Raw genomic sequence first — 20,333 nt, 5'->3', positions numbered from 1 at the left:
AGATGCTAAAGCGGTTAGATCATGGCTTAGCGTCCGCTCTCCTCCCGCCGACTAAACCAGATACCAGCTAGGCTCTTCCCCAACCTCCACAAGTCGTTCACCCCAGGGCTGCATCATCGACACGTGTGCGTTCGTTCACGCGTTTTCCAATACAGATCGTGACGTTTGTCCTTGTACAGCGTGCTGGAAGCGGCAGCCGAGAGCCATGCGAGAGTACGAGCCTTCGTCACACCTGCCGTCCTTGCCGGGCACAGCCATCGTCGGCACTCAGATCCGAACAGATCCACCCAACACCTTATTGCCAAGCGGGTGACAGCAAACAACGTCATAGGCATCAGGCATGCTTTTTCATTTCGCATGCCTTCAAAGATGGGGTTTCCACCTTCGATCTGCATCCAAAACCTCACCTGAGTCGAACTACCCACACGCTCCGTCACACATAGCGTGCCATGTCCAACATCAACATCACCAACGAACGAGAATCCTACCAAGCCGTCTTCGCCCTCGATGTCATCACAGCGGCTGGCGCCCTGATCTTCCTTGGTCTGGCTTCGAAACCTACCTTCCAGCGTATCAAACAGCGCCGCTTCACCGCACCAGGCAAGAACAGCGCACGCGATGGCCCGCTAAAGACAACCCTCGGAACATACCTTTTCCTCTGGCCAGCGCTTCTCTGTCTCTTCGTCGCGTACCTATGTCGCTTTATATCCGATGTCCTGAAGACGAGCGGAACGATCGACTACGATGCGGACCTAGGATGGAACGGGCGTCGCGGTTACACTCTCACAGACAGTGACTACGCGTCTAGCATCTCAGCGCTTACTTTCGCCACAACGCTCGCGACTGTCTTCTTCACCGTGCTGCTCAACGGCGGTGTCTGGATCCATTCTAGTCATGTCCAAGAGAACGGTACGGGTATCTCGACGCCAAAGACTATGTCGCGGATCTGGAACACGTTCATCATGGTTGCCATGTTAGGTACCGGTGTTGCAGCGTGGGGTCTGGGTTTGGAGGCACGAGACATCAGTACCGGTAGCTCAGGCCCGGATGCGCTCTTGTCTTGGTCGAACGTCATGCAGCATGACCGTGCGACGAGGATCACCTACATCGTGCACGAAGCTATCGTTGTCGCAGCCAGTCTGAGTGTTTCCATTGAAGTCTGGAGGGAGTATGGTACCACGAACAAGAATGCTCATGGTGTAAGTCTTTCTCTTTATGACAGTATTTCAAGTTCCGTCACTAACGTTTCGCAGTCACCTGAACGCAACGACCTCGCTCGTTTCGCTTTCACCGTCGTACCTCTCATCTGGCTCCGCGATATCTTCATCATCTACGATATCATCCTCCTCTACGTCGACACCTCCGGATGGTCGGACAGTTCCGTCTTGGCTACGACCTTCCTGCTCGTCATCTGCAGGCAGTTTGCCAACCTAGCGATCTTGGGTATGGTGCTTTGGGGTGCTTGGCGAATGGGCCGCAGTGTCAGTATGTTTGGTGGAAGCTATGCTTGAGCGAGACAACTACTCTCAGGCTTGTCGCATCATGAAACTACATGAGCATGTCATCATGCTTTAGACTTAGCATTGAGCACATACGGCGCGGATATAAACTTTCTTTAGTATGAGTGGGTGTAGGATAGTTTTGGCACATATGAGATTGTAATAGACTGGTAATTGTTTCATTGCTGCATTGTCATGGGATCGAAAAGCACGCCAAAGTGAAGCCTAGCCAAATGACCGAGCCTTAAGACCGACGAAACACAGCCTATACGAGACAATTGGTCTTAGTCTAGCACTTTCTTCGCCCTTATATACTGCACAGTAATTGCCTTCCTTCAGATCTTCACTCCTACCAACACATCAGCTACTCAAATCACAAAGGCACCATCACTGACCAACATGAACGACCGCGATATGACCGACCTAGCGGACCAAGTCAACGATATCCAGGTTCCGCTAACCGCTCAAAGCAAGGCACAGCGCAAACGGGACGACGAAGTTAACAGCCTCCTCGGTACTGACATGGCAGGCCTAGCGGAGGAGTTCTTGGACATCGCAACAGTCAGTCACCCTTCTCCGTCCTCCGAATTACATGACCACCAAGATCTAGACTCCTCCTCTGCTCCGCTCTCACCCCTAGCCATCGATCAGTGGATTAGCGAGCCCGAAGATGACGCGCGAACGCCTGAGGAAGACAACGCTTCGCTAGAGAGAGCTCTGCGGGAATTAGAAGAGAAGCGAGCTAAGTCGCGACCCAAGGCACCGAAAAAGCGTAACTATGGTCGAGTTGGTCGGAGCGATAGAGTCACGAAGCTCGCAATCCGGGGTGGGCCCCCGGGGAAAGTGCAAGATAGCAGCAAGCTGCACACGGAGAAGCGCAACTATGGTCGACTCGGTAGTAACGGTGGAATTATCAAGAGAAATATGATGATCCGTGGTGGGCGCCCAGGGAAAGTGCGTAGTGAAACTAAGGTTGGTAGTAGCGGAACTACAGAACCAGATATGGTGATCCGTGGGGGGCGCTCGGAGAAACCGCGGGATGACGGTAACGTGCACGCGGATAGGCGGACAAGACAGGCACCAAAGGAAGCCTACCGTAAGCGAATGCCACCTGTAGAGCCCGTTGCCAATTCGATCTGGGAGAATCTGGAACTTGAAGCGTGGCTGCAACGAGGCGGGAGGAGCTGGTCTACGGAAGCAGTCGCTGATTTTGGCCGAGACGAGAGAGACATGTACGCGTGCTTCAGGTAGGCGTTCCCCCTAGGGCGAGGAAATACAATATTGGCAAATCATTTGCTGTGTGTAGCGTAGAAGAAACACCTATGGTTGAACATTTTTGAACCACGGATAGATGTTTTTACCATGTCCAAATCCGTCTTCTCTAGCGAACTTCACTGCGCGTGCTGAAAACGCTGTGTATATAATATGCTCGTTAACATCTACAATTTTATTAGCACAAACAATTTCAGCATCACTAACGTACCTCTCCCTGTTAATCGAACCATTCAAGATGGCACGCAAACGTCGCAGTGCAGACTCGACGCCACCACCACGGCGACAACTACCGCGCCTTCTTCCTGGGTCGCCAAAGGCAAAATGGGGTGTTAACGGTAATGTCACAAATGCAGCTGACCTGAGTGATGCCGAACTCGCGCTCGCGCAGGGCAGGCCTCGGGTTCTGCCAACCATGCCGTCTCCTGGTCCTCCTGCTCCCAGCCCAACTTACCGACAACAGCCGGTCATCCATACGCGAAGAGAACATGTGGACCAACCACACGTAGCGACAAGCGTGCAGTATGGTCGTAGGTCCGCGCCGCAGAATAACGTGCGCAGCCAGCGATATGCTCCATATCCGCTTGCGCCTCGAAACTCTTTTTCTACCCATCCCGGAGCGGGATATACGCCACGTGCCGTTACGGCACCAGTCTCGCGTCTGAACTTCGTACAGCCGCAGCAGCAGCAATACCAGCAATACCAGCAATACCAGCAATACCAGCATTACCCGCAACACCAGTCTGGTAACGTCTTCCCTGATGCGGATCTAATGAGGTTTCCTTCGAACTCCAGTCAGGCTACTTTAGGCCATGGCCCTTCGCATCCTGTGGGATATCAGCCTTCAGGAAACGCTGGCCAGGAAGATGCCTTACGACCTGAGGACTTCCAGAATGCCGGTCTGAACTTGGACGCATTTCAGAATCGGGTGCCTGATGAGAATGGCGGGGACATCCAATTCCTGTCCGACTTTTCGGAATTCCAGAACTTCTTGTTGGGGACATCTGGGGATATGGCTCCTCTTGAACCGTCGGATCGGGGGTACAGCCTTGATCAGATGGCTTCACGTCCGATCTTCCATCGGTATCCCGCTCCTGTTCCTGCTCCCGGTTACCAGCAACCCCTTCCGGAACCTACCTATGCCGGCTACAACACCGCTGGGGCTTACCAAAGTCCATACGCGCCGATCATATATGCTCCACAGCAGGCGCATTTTCAGCCTACGTTCCAGCCGGTCCCGATGTACGCGCCAGGCTCCGTCAACAACAATTTCGTACAGCAGCCGGGCCCGATGTATGCCCCAAGCTACGTCAACAACTTCGTCGTACAGCAGCCTCAACCGCCGCCGGCCGCGCAACAACCCCAGGCCAACTACCCTGCCGCCGCCTACAACCCACCTGCGGCTTACACAGCACCTTCCTCGCGACAGCCAGGAACTTACAACGGCAGCACTGGGCAGGCGCAACAGTTGGATGCGGGAACCAGGCGGCGACGGTCAAGCTTGTACCTGACTACTGAGGAATGGGTTGAGGCGCAGCGAAGGCAGCGTCCTTCCGGTGAATGAGGATGCGGACGGAAAAGGCGATGAGAGGTGAACATGGACGCGGGATACGAGGGGGCAGTGGGAGCTGAGCGAGCGGCGCATACGACAACGACGTCCTAGTGGGACGAGCAACGAGAAAGGGAGAAGGCTGAAGAAGAGAGAGAGAGAGAGAGCAGAAAAGACGCAGCGATATGGAGACTGGAGCTGCGAAACTGGCGTGGATTCAGAAAGAAGATGAAAAGGAAAAAGAAGACGACGACAAGCACACACCAGGTACAAGCTACATCATCAACCGCATCCCAATCAGTTCCGCGCCAAACCACGCTACTGAATCCTCATCAACTTCCCGAGCAGAAGCTTTTGCATACAGACAAGCAAGAGCGATAACCCCCGCTGCGAACCTGAGTGCGACGTTGCTCTCAGCGGTACCGACACCCGGATAACCGATATCGGAACGCTCGGAAGAGCTTCAACCCGCATTTGGACTAAGTGCTTGGCAGTCGCGGCAACCAATGAGGTTATTGCAGTAAGTAGGGTCTTTCTGGTTTACGTGTTCGAGAGCGAATAAGGATATCAGGGTAGCTTCAGTTGAGATTCTTGACGATGTGGTCATTCCGTGACAGTTAGTTGATTAAGATTCCTCAAAACGCGTCACATTCTAGCCCGACCAATCACACATCACACGTCAAGATTAGTAGTATGACTTTTATCATTGGTATCTATTTTCATCTCATCGTCCTTCTCATGGTAAGATCACTTTGTTAGCCCTAACCCGCCTTCCCCTTCGGCGTAACCTCAGGACTCGCATAAGTAACCTGATCATGCATATTCTCACGATGAAGCCACCTCCGCCAGTACGTCAGCGTCGTATGCATATCAGACGAAGCCTTCTAAGCCCTCGACATGTTCTCGCCCTCCTCCGCCTTCTGGAGCCCATACTTCTTGAGACTATTTCACGTTAGCAAACCATCCATACCTCCACCCAGAACTAATCTTCAAGGACGTCTAAACTCACCGAATGCTCTGAATAGCAATAAAGCCCGTAGTATCCATAGGGCTAAAGTTATCCAACGTATCCATACTAGCCTCCTCCTCAGAGTAAAGCTTCTCCGTCTGACTGGACCGACCAAGCACATACGCGTTACCCTTGTACAGCTTCATCCTGACCTCGCCGTTGACCCTGCGCTGCGAGAAGAGCAGGCTGTTCTCGATGAACTCGCGTTCGGGCGAGAAGTACATGCCGTTGTAGAGCTGGTAGCTCCAGTTGTGGGATACGAACTGGTCGCGCAGGTTGCGCACCTGGGCGTCCATGACGAGGCCCTCGAGGTCGAGATGGGCGAGGCGGAGGATCGTCATGGCGGGCGAGTCGTAGCAGCCGCGGGATTTGAGGCCGATGAACCGGTTCTCGACGATGTCGATGCGGCCGATGCCGTGGGTGAAACCGAGCTTGTTGAGGGCGGTGAAGAGCTCCACGGAGTCGGTGTAGGTCTGCGAGGGGGTGGTGAGTTTGACGGGGATGCCCTTTTCGAAGTGGACGGTTATGTCGGTGGGTTCGTTGGGGGCGTTGAGTGGGGAGTCGGTCATGGTCCACATGTCGTCGGGGGGAGACACGTCGGGGTCCTCGAGGATGCCTATTCTATTAGCCTTGAACACACAGTCTTAATATGTGCTGTCTTACCGGCCTCGTAACTGCAGTGAGCCAAGTTGGCGTCCATAGACCAGGGCTTCGCCTTGGTAGACGTAACCGGAATACCATGCTTCTCAGCATAGTCCAGCAGATCCTGCCTGCCCTTGAAGCGATCGCAGAACTCCGGCAGCCTCCACGGCGCAATAACCTTGATAGTAGGCTGGAGTGTGTAGAAAGCCAGCTCAAAGCGGACCTGATCGTTGCCCTTGCCCGTGCAGCCGTGCGAGACGAACCCACAGCCTTCTTGCTGCGCGACGCGGATCTGTGCGCGGGCGATGACAGGGCGGGCCAGCGAGGTGCCGAGGAGGTAGCGGCCTTCGTATGAGGCGTTGCACTGGACGGCGCGGAAGCAGAGCTCCTCGACGAATTCCTTCTGCAGGTCTAGGATGACCATCTTCTTCGCGCCGATCTTGAGCGCCTTCTTCTCCACCTCGTCCCAGGGCTCTTCCTGGCCGACGTTGGCGAGGAAGCAGACGACCTCATAGCCCTCCTCTTTGTCTGCGCGTTAGATCTTGTTGTGTGTCTGGATGTGCTTCTGACGTACCGATGAGCCATTTCAGGATCGTGGAGGTGTCGAGGCCGCCTAATGACTCGGGTTAGTTTGTTGGCTCTGAGCAAGTTGAACGCAGGTGAACGCAGTTGACGCAGGTAAACGCAGTTGACGCAGTCGTCATAACATTGGCTGTCATAGAAATACTCACCAGAGTAAGCAAGGCAAACGCGTCCCTTTGACATATTTGCAAGTGTTTGGGTATAAGAAGTGAGAAGGAAGAGTCAAGAAGAGTCAATTGAAGGAGGGGTTGCGGCGTCTGGGGAACGACGGGTGTGGAGAGTCAGAAACCTTATCTTATCGGCACAAAAAATGTTCGGTCCCTCACCATCCCTGCTGCCCGATCATCGGCTTGTCAGTCAGCCTCACGACGGACCTGAACTCGGACATTGAGTATGGATAGCCCACGATAAAGGTGGCTGGAGTTCGAGTCGCGATTTGCAGCTTGCAGCAAAAACACTATTGAGACTTTGTTAGTAGGCAGCATCTGAGGTAATGTATATTCCTACAGTCAAGTATTTCACACAATGCGACACATCCAGTAGCCGTCCCTCGTGCCTACCCTGCTGTATCAATCTTCTCAAACACCACAGTAACTTTACATGTGAACATAACAAGCCACTGCTGCGTCTCAACGGAATAATATTCGACAAGGTATATAATCCCAACGCCAAGTATGCAATGCCCCGTCCGTCCCAGAGCATAATTCGTCGCACGCAAAGTATAACCTCAACAAGACCGTCGCTACCCAAACTTCCCAAGATGCAGCGCCAAAATTCAAATACGCGTAAACACTCGACCCAACGCGCTGGAGCGTTCAATGTTTTATGAATAAACACTGTGCTAGAAAGCACCACCAGCGACCCTCTCCCTCTCATAGAAAACAATATACGCCTTCTCGTTCTGCAGACGGTTATGGGGCGGAAGATTCCCAGGATCAAAATCCGTGATCTTATCGTCGTTGAACGAACGCCAACAGCCCCTAGACTTATCCTTGACGAACGCGATGTAATGCCCGCTTCCAAGCGTAGCACCGATATGCCATATAACAGCATAGGCGTTATAGACATACGGCCCATTCATAGTAGGATCGCTCTTCACGCCAGCAAGTTGCGCAGGTCCATCTCGGGCCTTTTCAGAAACATATCTTTCTTGTTCTGGTGTCATGGGTGGCTCGACAAAGGGACCCATGTCGAGGCGTTGGAGCGGGAAATTGACAGGCGTCCGGACTTTCCGGGCGCTTTCCGTGCGCGAGGCGCTGAAGCGTTTGAAGTGGATGACGAGTGTGTCGGGGGCGCGGGTGATGGTGATCTTCTTTACGGCTTCGCGGTCTTTCTTGCAGCGAGGGCAACGCCATAGTTCGTCTCCTGCTAGACGCTCTGGTGCGCAGTATGAGTTTAGACAATGGCGCAGGTCGCATTCGCCGTCTCGGGGAATCTCGACGCTGATACTCCAGAAGGCTTCGTATGTTGTACTTGTTACGCCGCATGTTTGGCATGTAAGCTGCGACGCGTGCTGGCCAGCGAAGAGACCACCAATGACCGACATGTCGCGGTGTTGGTATCGTCGCCATTCGATCATAGCCGAGTATTGTCTGGGAAACCTCTCTCGTTGCAGCTCCTCTTGATCTGAAAGTGGCTTCAGTGGCGGTTTGTTCCAGGTTAGATTCAAGTCTTCGTGCATGTAGTCCAGAACAAACTCCAAAAACTCCTTGGCGTCTTGCTGCTCATCAATGCCCCACTGCGAGTTGAAGTGTCCGCAGATGCGCTGTTCAAAGTTAGCCATGCCTATCTTCTGCTTCCATCTTTGACTTACCCTGAATGTGCTTGGGCGCACGGACGTGACATCGCCCTTGTACAGATTGGACAGCAGCGTCGCGTACGCCTCTGGCAATATCCCCTTTGTTCCCTTCCAGTTGTCTCGTTGAAGGTCTCGTTGATATCGTCCGGTGAGGAACAGGTCTGAAAGCAATAGATGCCCACTGAGACACTGCACCACCGAGTTCATGTAGCACGTGACACCAAAGTTCAGCAGGCCCGTCCTATGTAGCCTCAGGTTACTAAATTGAGGTTGTCCGTTGTAGACGACATTGCGATTCTGTTCTTGCCGGTCATGTACGCCACTGTAGCTCACCCTAGGAACAGATGGCAGCGGACGAGAAGGCGCGACGGGTATGGCAGGTGCGACGTATTGATTGGTCGACTGAAACTTGGACGGGTACATCATAGATGACTGCTCAGCTTCAACATCGGGGTATCGACGTAGGAACTCTTCTGTCGAACGGTAGAAATCCTGCGTAGGTTCATCTTCCTCTTCGCCATCTACCGGAGGCACTTCAACTGCAGCACGCCCCTTTCGGGCTTCTTCCAGCCACTGTTGTTGCTCTTCTTGGTCCATAGGGACGTATTCGCGCTTCGACCTTCTCTGCGTATTGTTCCTCGCGATATGGCTAGCAGCTGGCGATCGCCGGATAGCTCGAGCCCGCGTCGGACCAGCAGCCACTTGTCCAGCAGTGTTCGACGTCTTCAAAGCCTGTGGGCCCACCAGGTCCATCCAAGCGTCGAGACCGCCTTTGAGAAGAACCGGAGGACGTCTGAGCGGTTTGTCCGCATTAAACTCGTGCAGGGTGTCAAATAACCGCTTCAGCGCAATTTCGCTATCAGATCGGTTGTGTCTATGCATGAAGTCAATGTTCTTTGTCGACTCGTCGTAGTATACGACTACATCAAAGTCGGCCCTCTTGTCGAACATGTCCTGTTCCTCGTCTGGGGATATGATGAGACGGTCTAGAAGCTGTTCGGCGGAATCGCCATCGCGCAAGGTCAAGGGCTCTATGCACATGATGTTCCGCACGAAGATGTGTCCCGCGTCGAAATCTGTTCTGTCCCGCACGTCGATGGTGAGTACATTGTACATGCGGTAGTAGTCGTAAAGCATGCTAGCATCGATCTCAAGTTCGACCGTCTTACTGACGGACCTTGTTCTCCCATTGCCATCTCGAAGGGTTTGCGCGGGAAAGTATGAGTCGGGCGCACTGTTTGCGTTCGGTGCATACGCTGATGCACTAGACGCGGCAAGTGAGTTGGTACGACCACCGGTTCCGTTCAAGCTCCTGGGTGTACTCCGAGGTGCGTTGATGCTCGAAGGGCCTGAGATGTTCCTCGCTGGACTATAGGTAGGACTAGGCTCTTTCGGTAGCGAAGCCGCGAATTGTGTATCTAGAGGCAGTTTCGGCGGCGGCGGAGGCATGTGAAGGGGCGGTGGAGGCATACCCCGCGGACCCATAATCCGGTTTGTAGAGTGGTAGTCTGCAGGAGAGGGCATCTTGACAGACAGATCCTGGCTGGGGCGAGGCGATGTGTCGACTAGCGGACCGGTGCCTCTCAGATTCGCGAACCGCTGGGCAAGATCATTCACTCCATTCACATTCGATATGCTCTGGTGCACAGCCCGCCCATGCAGTGATTGTGGCTTCGGTTGCACGGGGGGTTTTCTCCGTGAAGAATCCAGAGAGGCCGCAGGTGAAGCTCGACCGTTTGGCAGCCCGGTGGGGACTTCAGGAAGCATCAGCTCGTCGTCTTTGCGCATCGCAATCATGCCATTGCGGTTGCTTTGTGTTGTAGAGGGGGGTGTAGAGGTCGTCCTGTGGTGTGCGCCGTTCCTCTTGTTGTCGTTCTTTATAATGTCCTTTATGCGCACAAACCGCTCTTCGTTTGACTTGATCTCTTTCATGAGCTCGTTGAAGTCGCGGTGGATCTGGCTTCGGCTGCCATTGATCTTGTCATAGTAGTCGCGGTGGGTGGGTATCAGTTCGGCGACGATCTGGTAAGCGACTATGTATTCCCAGTAGGCGCCGGCGGGAGAGCGGTTGTTGAGCATGTTCTTGGCCGAATTGAAGTGCCCCCTGGCTCGTTCAAGGAGGAGTTTGATCTGTGATGGTCAGCAACTGGCGCATGAACGTGTTACCTCTGAGGCGGCGTTGGATGAGTACCGAATGGTGTTTTAGCGACTCGGCCGTGTCTGTCGCAGAGGCTATGATTTCGGCGATGGGCGGGAATGGGCCAACTGGGCCTCTGGAGTCACCAGCGCCGTCGCTGCTTCCCCATCCGTCTGCGCCGACGCCGTGCGCGCCATTGGTGTAGCCGTTCATGGCGGTGGTGGAGGTGTGGGCGGGCGAAGGAGGTGCTGAGGGCGGCGGAGGAGGTGCCGCACTCACAAACACACTTTAATCGGCGGGCAGGCGTGCATGTTCTCGAGTCCGAGCAAGGCGCACCTGGAGTCGAATACGCGTACGTGTGGCCAGAGAGGCAGTGTTGATCGGGAATGCGGGGCGGATCGGGTAGCGCGTGATTGGGCAGTGGCGTGCAATATACGGGCGGCGATTCTACAGCAGCGGGCGGGTTCCAGGGGCGATTTGGGTATCGTGAGTGAAGGCGTTGGGCGTGGATGGCCGTCCCGCGATTCGCAGGGTTGAAGCATGCGTCGGTGGATGCGGCTCAGAGGCGTCCGGCGTCATCGCCAAGCCCTCACCTCGGACAGCTTGCTACCTAACCACCACAACGACTATCCCCACGCGCTACTCTCCACCAAGCCGCAACTCTAATTCGAAGTCGAAGCAGCTATCAGAGTACATCGATTTACATCTGACACCCACAAACTCATCCACACACTGGGAGCGCCCTACACCATGGCGGGCTGGTTCGGGTCCTCGACCACCGGCGCGCTCGACGAGCAGATCGAGCGCGCCACCTCTTCGAGCTTGTACGAGCTGAGCCGAGACGTAATTCATGAAAATATACATGCTAACATACGTCAGAGAGGACATGCCCCTCAACCTCGAGATATCCGACGTTATTCGCTCCAAGACGGTGCAGCCTAGAGATGCCATGCGCGCATTGAAGAAGAGGATAGGGAATAAGAACCCCAACGTCCAGCTTGCCACCTTGAACGTACGAATCACTCTATACAAAAAGCACGAGTTCTGCTAATCGTCTCAGCTCACAGACACGTGCGTTAAGAACGGCGGCGCCCACTTCATCCAAGAGATAGCTTCCCGCGAGTTCCTCGATAACATGACGTCCCTACTCAAGGCACCCCCGACCGTCGCACCCAACAACGATGTGAAGAACAAAATGCTCGAGCTTATACAATCATGGGCGACTGCCGCTGAAGGGCGCCAAAACCTCAGCTACATCAACGAGGTCTACTACAGCCTGCAACGGGAGGGCTACCACTTCCCTCCAAAGGAGAACATCTCTAGCAGTATGCTGGACAGCAGTGCAGTATGTCCATTGCATATATGCGCAACTGTTACGGACTAACATATACCAGCCCCCCGAGTGGACCGACTCCGATGTCTGCATGCGGTGCCGCACGCCATTTACCTTCACGAACCGAAAGCACCACTGTCGCAACTGCGGAAACGTCTTCTGCGGCGCGTGCTCGAGCAAGAGCATCCCGTTACCCCATCTCGGCATCATGGACCCTGTGCGCGTCGACGATGGCTGCCATGCGAAGCTTACCGAACGGTCGCGGGGAACACCGCTCCCAAGAGTCTTCGACACCCCAAAGCCACAGAGAACACTATATCAGGGCTCAGTGGAGCCGCGGAATGCGCGCGTCGAGGACAGCTTCGATGCTGACTTGAAGCGAGCGCTGGAGATGAGTCTGGACGAAGCCAAGGGAAACGGCTCTTCCGGCTTTGTGCCTCAGTCACAGCTGCAGTCACAATCCAAGCCAACGAATGGGACGAGCAAGAAACAGCCTGAAGAGGAGGAGGATGCCGACCTGGCGGCCGCTATTGCGGCTTCCTTGGCTGACATGGAGGAACAAAAGAAGAAGTATGCCACGACCTTTCGGGAACAGGCCTCCAATGCAAATGGATCAGCACCTTTTGTCGCGCCTAAGAACGATTACGAGCTCACACCTGTCGAAGCCGAGAACATCAACCTCTTCTCCACATTGGTCGACCGGTTACAACACCAAGCGCCCGGCACTATCCTGCGGGAGCCACAGATACAAGAGCTATACGAAAGCATTGGGAAGTTGAGGCCGAAACTTGCACGTACCTATGGCGAGACTATGAGCAAGCATGGTATGTTACACCTCACCACCATCAGGACTGTACTAACGTGAGCAGACACACTACTTGACCTACACGCGAAGCTGTCAACCGTCGTCCGATACTACGATCGCATGCTCGAGGAGAGACTTTCCAGCACATACAACCAGGCCAACGCCATGTATGGTCTCCCTGCTTCTTCACAACGGCCGGCATCCAACCTATACCCAAGCATACAGCAGTCAGGGGCACCGGGATCGGGCGAGAACTACTACACAGGAAACGCAGATCCTTCAAGTGCATACGGACAACCGCAATCGCAATACGGTGGCGGTTACCAAGCACCCTACCCACAGTTCGACAAGCGACCACAGTCCTACGCTCCTCCCCAGGATCAATACCAACAACCCTCACAACCATACCCCAACCTCGCACAACCGCCACCTAATACTTCGTACCCGAACCCTGCTTCACCACAACTCCAGCGCCAAGTATCGAATCAACAGTACCCGCCACAGCAGTCCTCGGGATATCCATCACAAGCACCTCCTGTCACCGATGCAGAGAGCGCTAGCTTCTACTACGGAGACAACGCTGCAGCGCAACCCTCTCAACCGCCAATGCAGCGAAGCCAAAGCTACGGCTCCCAGCCATCCCAACAACAGCAACCTCCCTCTCCACAAGCATACACCCGAGCTCCACCACAACAGACGCCCATCTCACCCCCCGCACAACCTACGACTGCGTGGCAGAACCCGCCGTACCCCAGGCAAGATCAGCCACAGGCTCAGCAGCAACAGGCGCCTCCACTACAGCAGCAGCAACAGGTACCCCCACAGCAACAACAGGCATCGCAACAAGCGCCGCCACCCCAACAGTACTGGCAACAGCAACAGCAAGCGCCCCAGCAGCAGCAGTCTTCTGCGTGGCAATCCGCGCCGTATGCGACGGGTGGTTATGGACCGGAGAGTTTCCCGTCTGCGCCGCAGAATCAGTTGCTGGTTCAGCAGCAGAAGGTTGTGGATGAGCCGCTGATTGATTTGTAGATGGTCACACGAGGGTAGTCTGAGGGTAGTTTGACGCATGCAAGCGCTGTCTTTATGTATGGGACGGCATAATTTGATGGTCTACGAAAGGGCCTGGGACAGGATTGTTCGTCTAGGCCTTGAGGCGTTTAACCAGTTGGGAAGACGTCTAGCATCGCGCATAGATACTCGGTCATCTGAATAATCGCAAATATTATACACTATATCACGTCTCCCCATGACTCCAACTCCTCGCTTTTTTTTTCTTTCAATGCTGGAGAATCAGATGCCCGAGTTCATTGTCTCTCATGTGAAGCAGGACGACACGACACTAGCATATTCGTTTCCTTGAGAAGTGAACAAAGCCATACGACACGCCGGATTTGGCCAGGATACGCTGACCTCTATTGATGCACCAGCCAAACAAGAAACCACAAAGGTAAATCGCTTTGCTTGTCTGCCGCATACAATGCAATGTCAGCTCGTAGTCACTGAGTGGAAGAATGACTGCAATACATCCTCAGTAAATCCATCGCAACACCAACAAGACACCCACACACCAAATCCAGCATGGCAACAACATCCACAATCACAGCCGTCCTAACAACAGCAACAACTTCCGTCGCAGACCACGCAATCCAGCCCGGTGACTCTCAACCCCCCACCTCCTCCTCCTTCTTCACCCCCTCCACCCTCCTACACCTCCTCATCCTCATCTCCATCCCGCTCTTCCGCTCTCTCGCCAGGCGCCGCCGCCAAAGAATCACCCAAAAAAACGACGAAGCCGCGGACCTAGCAACCTCATGGCAAGAGCCCTGGTTAACCTCCGATTGGACGGCGTTATACGGATTAATCGGTCTGGCGCAGCGGGGCGAGATAAAGACAGAGCATACGCCATTTCATGCTGAGCATCTCGATACAGTAAAGAGAAGATTGGTGGATGGATACAGCACAAACCGTCAACATCGATGGTCCCTCCACCGATTATTAGAACGCGGCATAATCCCCCTTTCCATCAGCGACGGCGGCGTCTCAACCTCCTTGACCCGCTCCTGGTCCTTATCTCTCTCCTTCCCCTTCCTCATCCTCCCCTCTTACAGACAAACCAAAAGCCGGGGCTCCTTCACCTTCCTACTCCCGCACCCAGAGCGTGTGGAAGCAAAAGCATTACTACAACTGTTGGGCCAGAACAAGATGAACTACAACATCTCATGCCGCACGCACAACCCCAAGATGCGTGGAACGCGGTCTTCGATTACCACCGGTTTCAACGATGTTGGACAGCCAGAGTATTATCCGCTGTCTGTGGGCGCGGAATCGAGTTGTGAAGTTCTCCTTCCATTTCTGCCAGATGCAGAGGTGGAAAGTGCACATCCTGGTGGGAAGCGGATAGCTGGGCTGGATGATTACGTCAAGGAAGGGGATGAGGCAGAGGGGAGACCGCGTGTGCCGTTGTTGCACTGGAGTAGTTGGGCTGTTGTTAGGGTTGAGGCGGCGCATTGGGGGTATGTGGAGTTGGATCATTATGTTTTGGGTGCTGTGCAGGATGCGGGCATGGGGGTTACGTATAAGAGAGATATTTGTGGGAAGAAGGCTGTGGTGAAGGAGGTGGCTGCGTGGGAGAGGGGTGTTTGTGAGAAGAAGGCGAAGGAGGAGATTGAGCGGTGTGGACTTGGGTTGTGAGTGAGAGAATAAATTGGGAGATATCGTATTGTTCGTTTTGAGTTGATCATCTAGAAAGAATCAGGTTCCAATTGTCTTTTCATCCATGCTCCGATTTCTTCTACTCGTGGTCTTGTTGCTGGATCGGGGTCTTGCTGAGACCAGAGGCCTACGCCTTCGTAGGAGGTTAGTTCGACTCTGTCTTGGGCGATTTCTTCATATTGCTTCTTCTCTGCTGCGTCGTGCCAGCGGGATCGCCCAGAATGCGTCTTCAGGATTTGGCGGGCGATGCTGCGTCGAAGGTGCTTGGCTAGATCATTTGTGGTATCGTTCAGCGGACTTTGTAGACCAGTTGTGACGTTCCATATCGGTAGACTCAGCCTGGTGCCTGCTGGAGGGTAATTCCGAGCGTAAGCGCGACATCTGCTCAGCGTTGGTACTGCCGGTGGGGCTTTGATGGCATCTTCAAAGGTCGCATAGTGATTCATGGCCATCTGTGTCTCGATGTCGAGGAGCTCGTCTGGTTGCTGTGATGCGAAGATGTCGTCTTGTGGCGGCAGGGTAAGTTGCGCATGAGGAGAACGGAAGAAGTGCAGTGGAGATGCAAATCGATCGAAGTAGTCTTGCGGCTTCCTAAATAGAACGTCACGCCTTTCCGACAAAATCATCGTGGGTATGATTTCGTTCTCTCCATAAGCTTGCCAAGATGTCGGCGGCGGTGTTTTGGGCAATCGTTTCCTGCCACGCTTCTTTTCAGGTTGCAGATTCTCTATAGCCTCGCGAATTGCCAATGAACCAGCCATGTCTTCGTCAGCTGGAAGTTGGGTTTCGTCGCCATATTGCGGCTCGGGAAGATCGTCCGGCTGGACGACTGGAAGCTCATCTGGAAACACCCAATCTACAATCGGATTGTTGATGGCTGCAGCGCCGATTCGACTCTCCCCAACGCGGCACTCTGTCAAAGCCAGCATCGTTGCCAATGAGCCGCCTACTAGTTCTCCGCATACACCCATGCGAGCTAGATAAGGCCGTTCGAATTCATCGATAAGGATATGCTCGCGGACCCAATCGTAGCCAAGCAGCACATCGTGACATGGGGTCGGATACTGATGCGCCGACGACGCGCGGTAGTTGATACGCACGATAGTCCCAGCACTTGACTCTTTTAGCGTTGTGATAACGCGTTCGTCTTCATCTGAGCTCTCTGGCACTACTGGTCCTGGAGGCAGATAAAGTAGGACCGGAGCTTTAGATGCTGATGCGTGGAATACGCTAAAGAAGGTTAGTACTAGAAGAAGCCAAGATGATGCCCAGAAGCTGCGATCTGAGGTATGCTCGCTTAGGGCGGGGCATGGTGTTGGATTGCGGAGGAGGAAAGCGCTGTGAGGTCATCGCACAGCAGACGGAGGATTCCCCGGGCAATTGCAACAACGAGAGGCAGGATCGAAGGGCAGACAACGTCATGTGAAGACAAGACGGAAGAAGACTCACTCAACCGTAATGGAGCCGTTTGACCGACAGGGGATCTCGATGCGTTCACATCGTGGGAGGGCGGTGACGGCCGAGTAAGATCGTCTGGGGGCGAGGAGAGATAATCGGGGCAGTGATAGGGCAGTGAAAGCCTTCAGACAGGAGTGTCGCAGCATTAATGGGGACCATGCAAGCGATGGTGGGCACAGGTGTAGTCACAAGTCACCAGGCGGGCAAGGCGTGCAAGATGAGAGACCTCAGTTCGCTTGGGGCTGTCGCTTCCGCATGGGGACGGGACGACGGCCCTAGAGGAAGGAGCCACCGCCGCGAGGAAGGCGCATCAACACAGCACAGACGTGGAGGGAAGGAATGCAGAATTTGCGTGCGCGATAAAAAAAAACCGATGCGACAATAACAAAAGCCGTTAGCAGAGCTGTCAAACATCAACAGGTGTGCGGTAGTGCTCAGGGGGAGTGGTGGGCGGGTCTGCATGGGGCGCGGCGTGCAGGGAAATTAGGCTAGCTGCTTTGAACCCCGAACTGTCGTGGTCTGGTGCAGTCCACAACCCGCAGCCTGATTTCATTTCTACGCCGCCTCCGCTCCTTGGTGCCGACCTGTCTTTCATTCCCGTCTGTCCTTGACCGTTGTGCACTGTGCGATTCTGCCTGTGGTGTCGAATTCCCCGCAGGCCCCTCGAAACCTATCACGCTCACGCCCATTCGCGCCTACGACCCGCTTTCACAGCCTCCCAGACCCGCGTAGGACCAAACTCCGTATCACCTAATGCACGCACCTGCACGCTGCGCCCGATAATCCTCCCTAATATATCCTCTTGCGAAGACTGCGTTGTGCAACAACATCGTGTTTCCAACATTGCGACCCCAACGCCTTGTCGCGAAGACCTCGACCGCCCTTTCAACACGTGCGCCTGCTAGCCTCCACCTGGGCACCGCAATCCTCGCACCTCCACCGAGCCTACACCAAACCTATACACCTACGCGAAACTGGCGATTGTCGAATAATACCTGGAAACAGCTGCTTCGGGTCGTCGCCCGTTAGCTTATCGATATGGCGGAAGGCTCCAAAGTCCGCGCAGTCTTCACCCTGTGCAAGAACCTGGTACTGGCGGCACTGCTCTATGCTGCTATCTACGGCGTCATCACCTTTATAAACGACCCCTCCGTTGCTGCGAAGGGCAAGATTGGCATCCCCGCCTTCCTGGACAAGGCTGGACCCACGGAGCTGATCGAGACAACCAAGGCGGGCGTCAAGGTCAAGTTCGCCGGCACCACCAAGACCGTCACCATCAACCCGCACGCCAATGTCTTCAACCGCCCCATTACCGCCGTCAAGAACAAGGACGACTACCTGGGTCCCCGCCCCCATGTCGACACCGAGGCCGACATTGACATGCTGATTGAGGAGTGCCGCGGCACCTATGCTGGCATTGAGAAGATGAGGAAGCCCTTTGACTGCCTGAAGTTCTTTGCAGAGGGCGAGGACCGCTACTACAGCCTGCCAGAGCCCGCCGACCGCGCCAGCGCCCAAGACCCCCGCAACGCCGACTTCATCAACGCAGACGGACACGGCAAGACGCTTGAAAGCTATACCCCTGTGAACGACGCGATTGCTGCCAACGGAACCAACATCGGCACCTGCCCTGGCCCTATCATCCCATACCACACCTACTGGACTGGCCCCGCGACCTGGCGAGTGGAGGTCTTCATCAAGAGTTACCTCTACACCCAGAACCTGGCTTGCTCTCGTCTTTGGCTATGGCTTGACACCGACCACAACCCGAACGCCGTCGAACACATGCTGAACAAGGATGCCCTATTTGCCCGTTTTCTGCCCCTGGTCGAGAGAGGCGACATTGTTGTCATGCCCTGGAAGTTCCCTAACCGCATCCCACTGGCTACCGACAAGGAAGACAAGAACGGTTTCGACTACTACAACAAGCCCGGCGCCGTGAACGCCAAAGGAGAGAAGGATGTGGCCGAGAACATTATTGAAGACAAGGATGGCCAGCAGTGGCTCGTCCTGACCCAGAAGCAGATGACATTCCTTCCGGTCGCCGTATCTGATGCCGTCCGCTTCATCGTATTACATATCTACGGCGGTGCTTACTTCGACATGGATGTTCTGATGCTCCGGGACATGCGACCACTTCTACTGCCGAAAGAGCATGCCTGGGCAGAAAGATGGGCGGCACATCCTCACCCCGGTGATTACAACACTGCCATCATGTCACTCTCGGCAAACTCCTCCCTCTCATCCTACCTGCTCTACGGCGGTATCAGAATGGGTGTCAACTTCCACCCCCGCGTGCTTGGTCGCATGGCCTGGAAAGACGGACGCGACCAGGAGTTCAAGATGTTTGAGACCGCTGCCTTCGACCCCATCTGGACGGAGTTCAATTGGGACCGCGAAGGACGCTGCACAGTGCCATGTATTCGGGACTACAGCGCAGTCTTCAAGGGCAAGATTGGTGGCGTCAAGGACGAATGGGAGAGCTACGACGGCCCACAGCTCAACCGCATCGACCTCAAAGACGCGCAACGCAAAGAGCTCAGAATGCCCGCCAGCTCCTCCTTGGCCAAACGCGGGGAAGACAACGTACCCGCCTCCGCTGCCCTGCCAACCCCCAATCACGGCGACAAAGAGCACCCCGATTCGTTCCAAGCCACGCTTGACGAGGAGGCTGAGCTGAGAAAAGCTGGTGTGATTACTGACTACGTCTTGGAGGAAGACAAATTCCCTCCCAACAACCGCACGCTGGAGAACTTCTTCCGGGGTGCCTGGACATATCACATTCACAACCAGGTAAGTCTCAACAGAATTTCCCACATGTTGTTTTGTTGCCACCCCAACCCCGCTTCTGCGCATCTAGTCCAATGTCCCTGCAGCAGGTATCTTGGCAACGGCTTCTTCCCCACATAAAGAAGGAAAAGCAAAGAACCACACGCTAACAATGCATCACAGTGGATGAAGCATCCCGAACCTTCGTCATGGATCTCAGTCCTTGAACACGCCCACGACGGATTTATTGCCGGTAAGCGCACGAACCCTTACGGCGAGAAATGGACTGGTCCTACTCTTATGCCATACAACTACTGGCCTGAGTACGTGTGAGGCCCTGGCAACCGCCGAACTTTAACCCCCCTTCTGCGACATCGAGCTTTTAGCGGATGCGCAGAGGTTGCCGTGTCGAGTGCTGTCGTTTCAAGGGAGACAACAATCCCTCTTCGTCAGGCGAATGTCCCATCGGAGAATTTGTGGCTAGCTACAGATCCCCCCTGTGGCTTTCTGCTATGGAAACGGCCAGCGCTCTTCGACCACATATCAATCACCCATTTATGGATCACGATACGCCCAAATTCACCTTTCGTCAAAAACATAAGCGCAGCATAAAAGCCAGATTCACTGATATCTGCTTTTTGGAGTTTCCGGTGTTGATGTCAGTATTTCTTAATCGGGCTCGCTTTCGCGGCCATATACCCTTCGTTTCTTGTTAATCGTTTATGGTTGTTCTTAGGCCAGTGGCGACTTGATCTTGTCGTTTTC

General features: G+C 54.5%; 8 protein-coding genes across 8 annotated transcripts; 5 read left to right on the top strand and 3 right to left on the bottom strand.

The window, feature by feature from the left end:
- Nucleotides 1-449: 449 nt before the first annotated feature.
- Nucleotides 450-1,511, top strand: J4E93_009963 (uncharacterized protein; the record flags this gene model as incomplete). Its single annotated transcript, XM_049347851.1, has 2 exons — nt 450-1,199; nt 1,254-1,511. 2 exons carry the CDS (start codon nt 450-452, stop codon nt 1,509-1,511), a joined length of 1,008 nt encoding a protein of 335 aa, XP_049195080.1.
- Nucleotides 1,512-1,620: 109 nt separating this feature from the next.
- J4E93_009962 (uncharacterized protein) lies at nt 1,621-2,750 on the top strand (the record flags this gene model as incomplete). The annotated part of the gene is made up of 2 exons (XM_049347850.1): nt 1,621-1,624; nt 1,822-2,750. 2 exons carry the CDS (start codon nt 1,621-1,623, stop codon nt 2,748-2,750), a joined length of 933 nt encoding a protein of 310 aa, XP_049195079.1.
- A 545-nt stretch (nt 2,751-3,295) lies between these two features.
- On the top strand, nt 3,296-4,335 carry J4E93_009961 (uncharacterized protein; the record flags this gene model as incomplete). The annotated part of the gene is made up of 2 exons (XM_049347849.1): nt 3,296-3,301; nt 3,448-4,335. The coding sequence occupies 2 exons, from the start codon at nt 3,296-3,298 to the stop codon at nt 4,333-4,335; spliced, it is 894 nt and encodes a 297-aa protein (XP_049195078.1).
- An 869-nt stretch (nt 4,336-5,204) lies between these two features.
- Nucleotides 5,205-6,736, bottom strand: ARG1 (argininosuccinate synthetase; the record flags this gene model as incomplete). The annotated part of the gene is made up of 5 exons (XM_049347848.1): nt 5,205-5,262; nt 5,330-5,945; nt 5,993-6,493; nt 6,546-6,584; nt 6,703-6,736. The coding sequence occupies 5 exons, from the start codon at nt 6,734-6,736 to the stop codon at nt 5,205-5,207; spliced, it is 1,248 nt and encodes a 415-aa protein (XP_049195077.1).
- Nucleotides 6,737-7,394: 658 nt separating this feature from the next.
- On the bottom strand, nt 7,395-10,701 carry J4E93_009959 (uncharacterized protein; the record flags this gene model as incomplete). The annotated part of the gene is made up of 3 exons (XM_049347847.1): nt 7,395-8,318; nt 8,367-10,481; nt 10,543-10,701. The coding sequence occupies 3 exons, from the start codon at nt 10,699-10,701 to the stop codon at nt 7,395-7,397; spliced, it is 3,198 nt and encodes a 1,065-aa protein (XP_049195076.1).
- Nucleotides 10,702-11,238: 537 nt separating this feature from the next.
- On the top strand, nt 11,239-13,658 carry VPS27 (Vacuolar protein-sorting-associated protein 27; the record flags this gene model as incomplete). Its single annotated transcript, XM_049347846.1, has 5 exons — nt 11,239-11,312; nt 11,368-11,500; nt 11,549-11,833; nt 11,883-12,645; nt 12,691-13,658. 5 exons carry the CDS (start codon nt 11,239-11,241, stop codon nt 13,656-13,658), a joined length of 2,223 nt encoding a protein of 740 aa, XP_049195075.1.
- A 1,712-nt stretch (nt 13,659-15,370) lies between these two features.
- J4E93_009957 (uncharacterized protein) lies at nt 15,371-16,652 on the bottom strand (the record flags this gene model as incomplete). Its single annotated transcript, XM_049347845.1, has 2 exons — nt 15,371-16,518; nt 16,589-16,652. The coding sequence occupies 2 exons, from the start codon at nt 16,650-16,652 to the stop codon at nt 15,371-15,373; spliced, it is 1,212 nt and encodes a 403-aa protein (XP_049195074.1).
- A 1,185-nt stretch (nt 16,653-17,837) lies between these two features.
- On the top strand, nt 17,838-19,901 carry J4E93_009956 (uncharacterized protein; the record flags this gene model as incomplete). The annotated part of the gene is made up of 2 exons (XM_049347844.1): nt 17,838-19,592; nt 19,752-19,901. 2 exons carry the CDS (start codon nt 17,838-17,840, stop codon nt 19,899-19,901), a joined length of 1,905 nt encoding a protein of 634 aa, XP_049195073.1.
- Nucleotides 19,902-20,333: the final 432 nt, after the last annotated feature.

This window comes from Alternaria ventricosa, assembly GCF_023758065.1.
Source record: "Alternaria ventricosa strain BMP 2768 chromosome Unknown scaffold_25, whole genome shotgun sequence".
In the NCBI taxonomy this organism is placed as follows: domain Eukaryota; kingdom Fungi; phylum Ascomycota; class Dothideomycetes; order Pleosporales; family Pleosporaceae; genus Alternaria; species Alternaria ventricosa.
The sequence above is the reverse complement of the archived record's forward strand: the minus strand, read 5'-3'. Positions and strand labels throughout refer to the sequence as shown.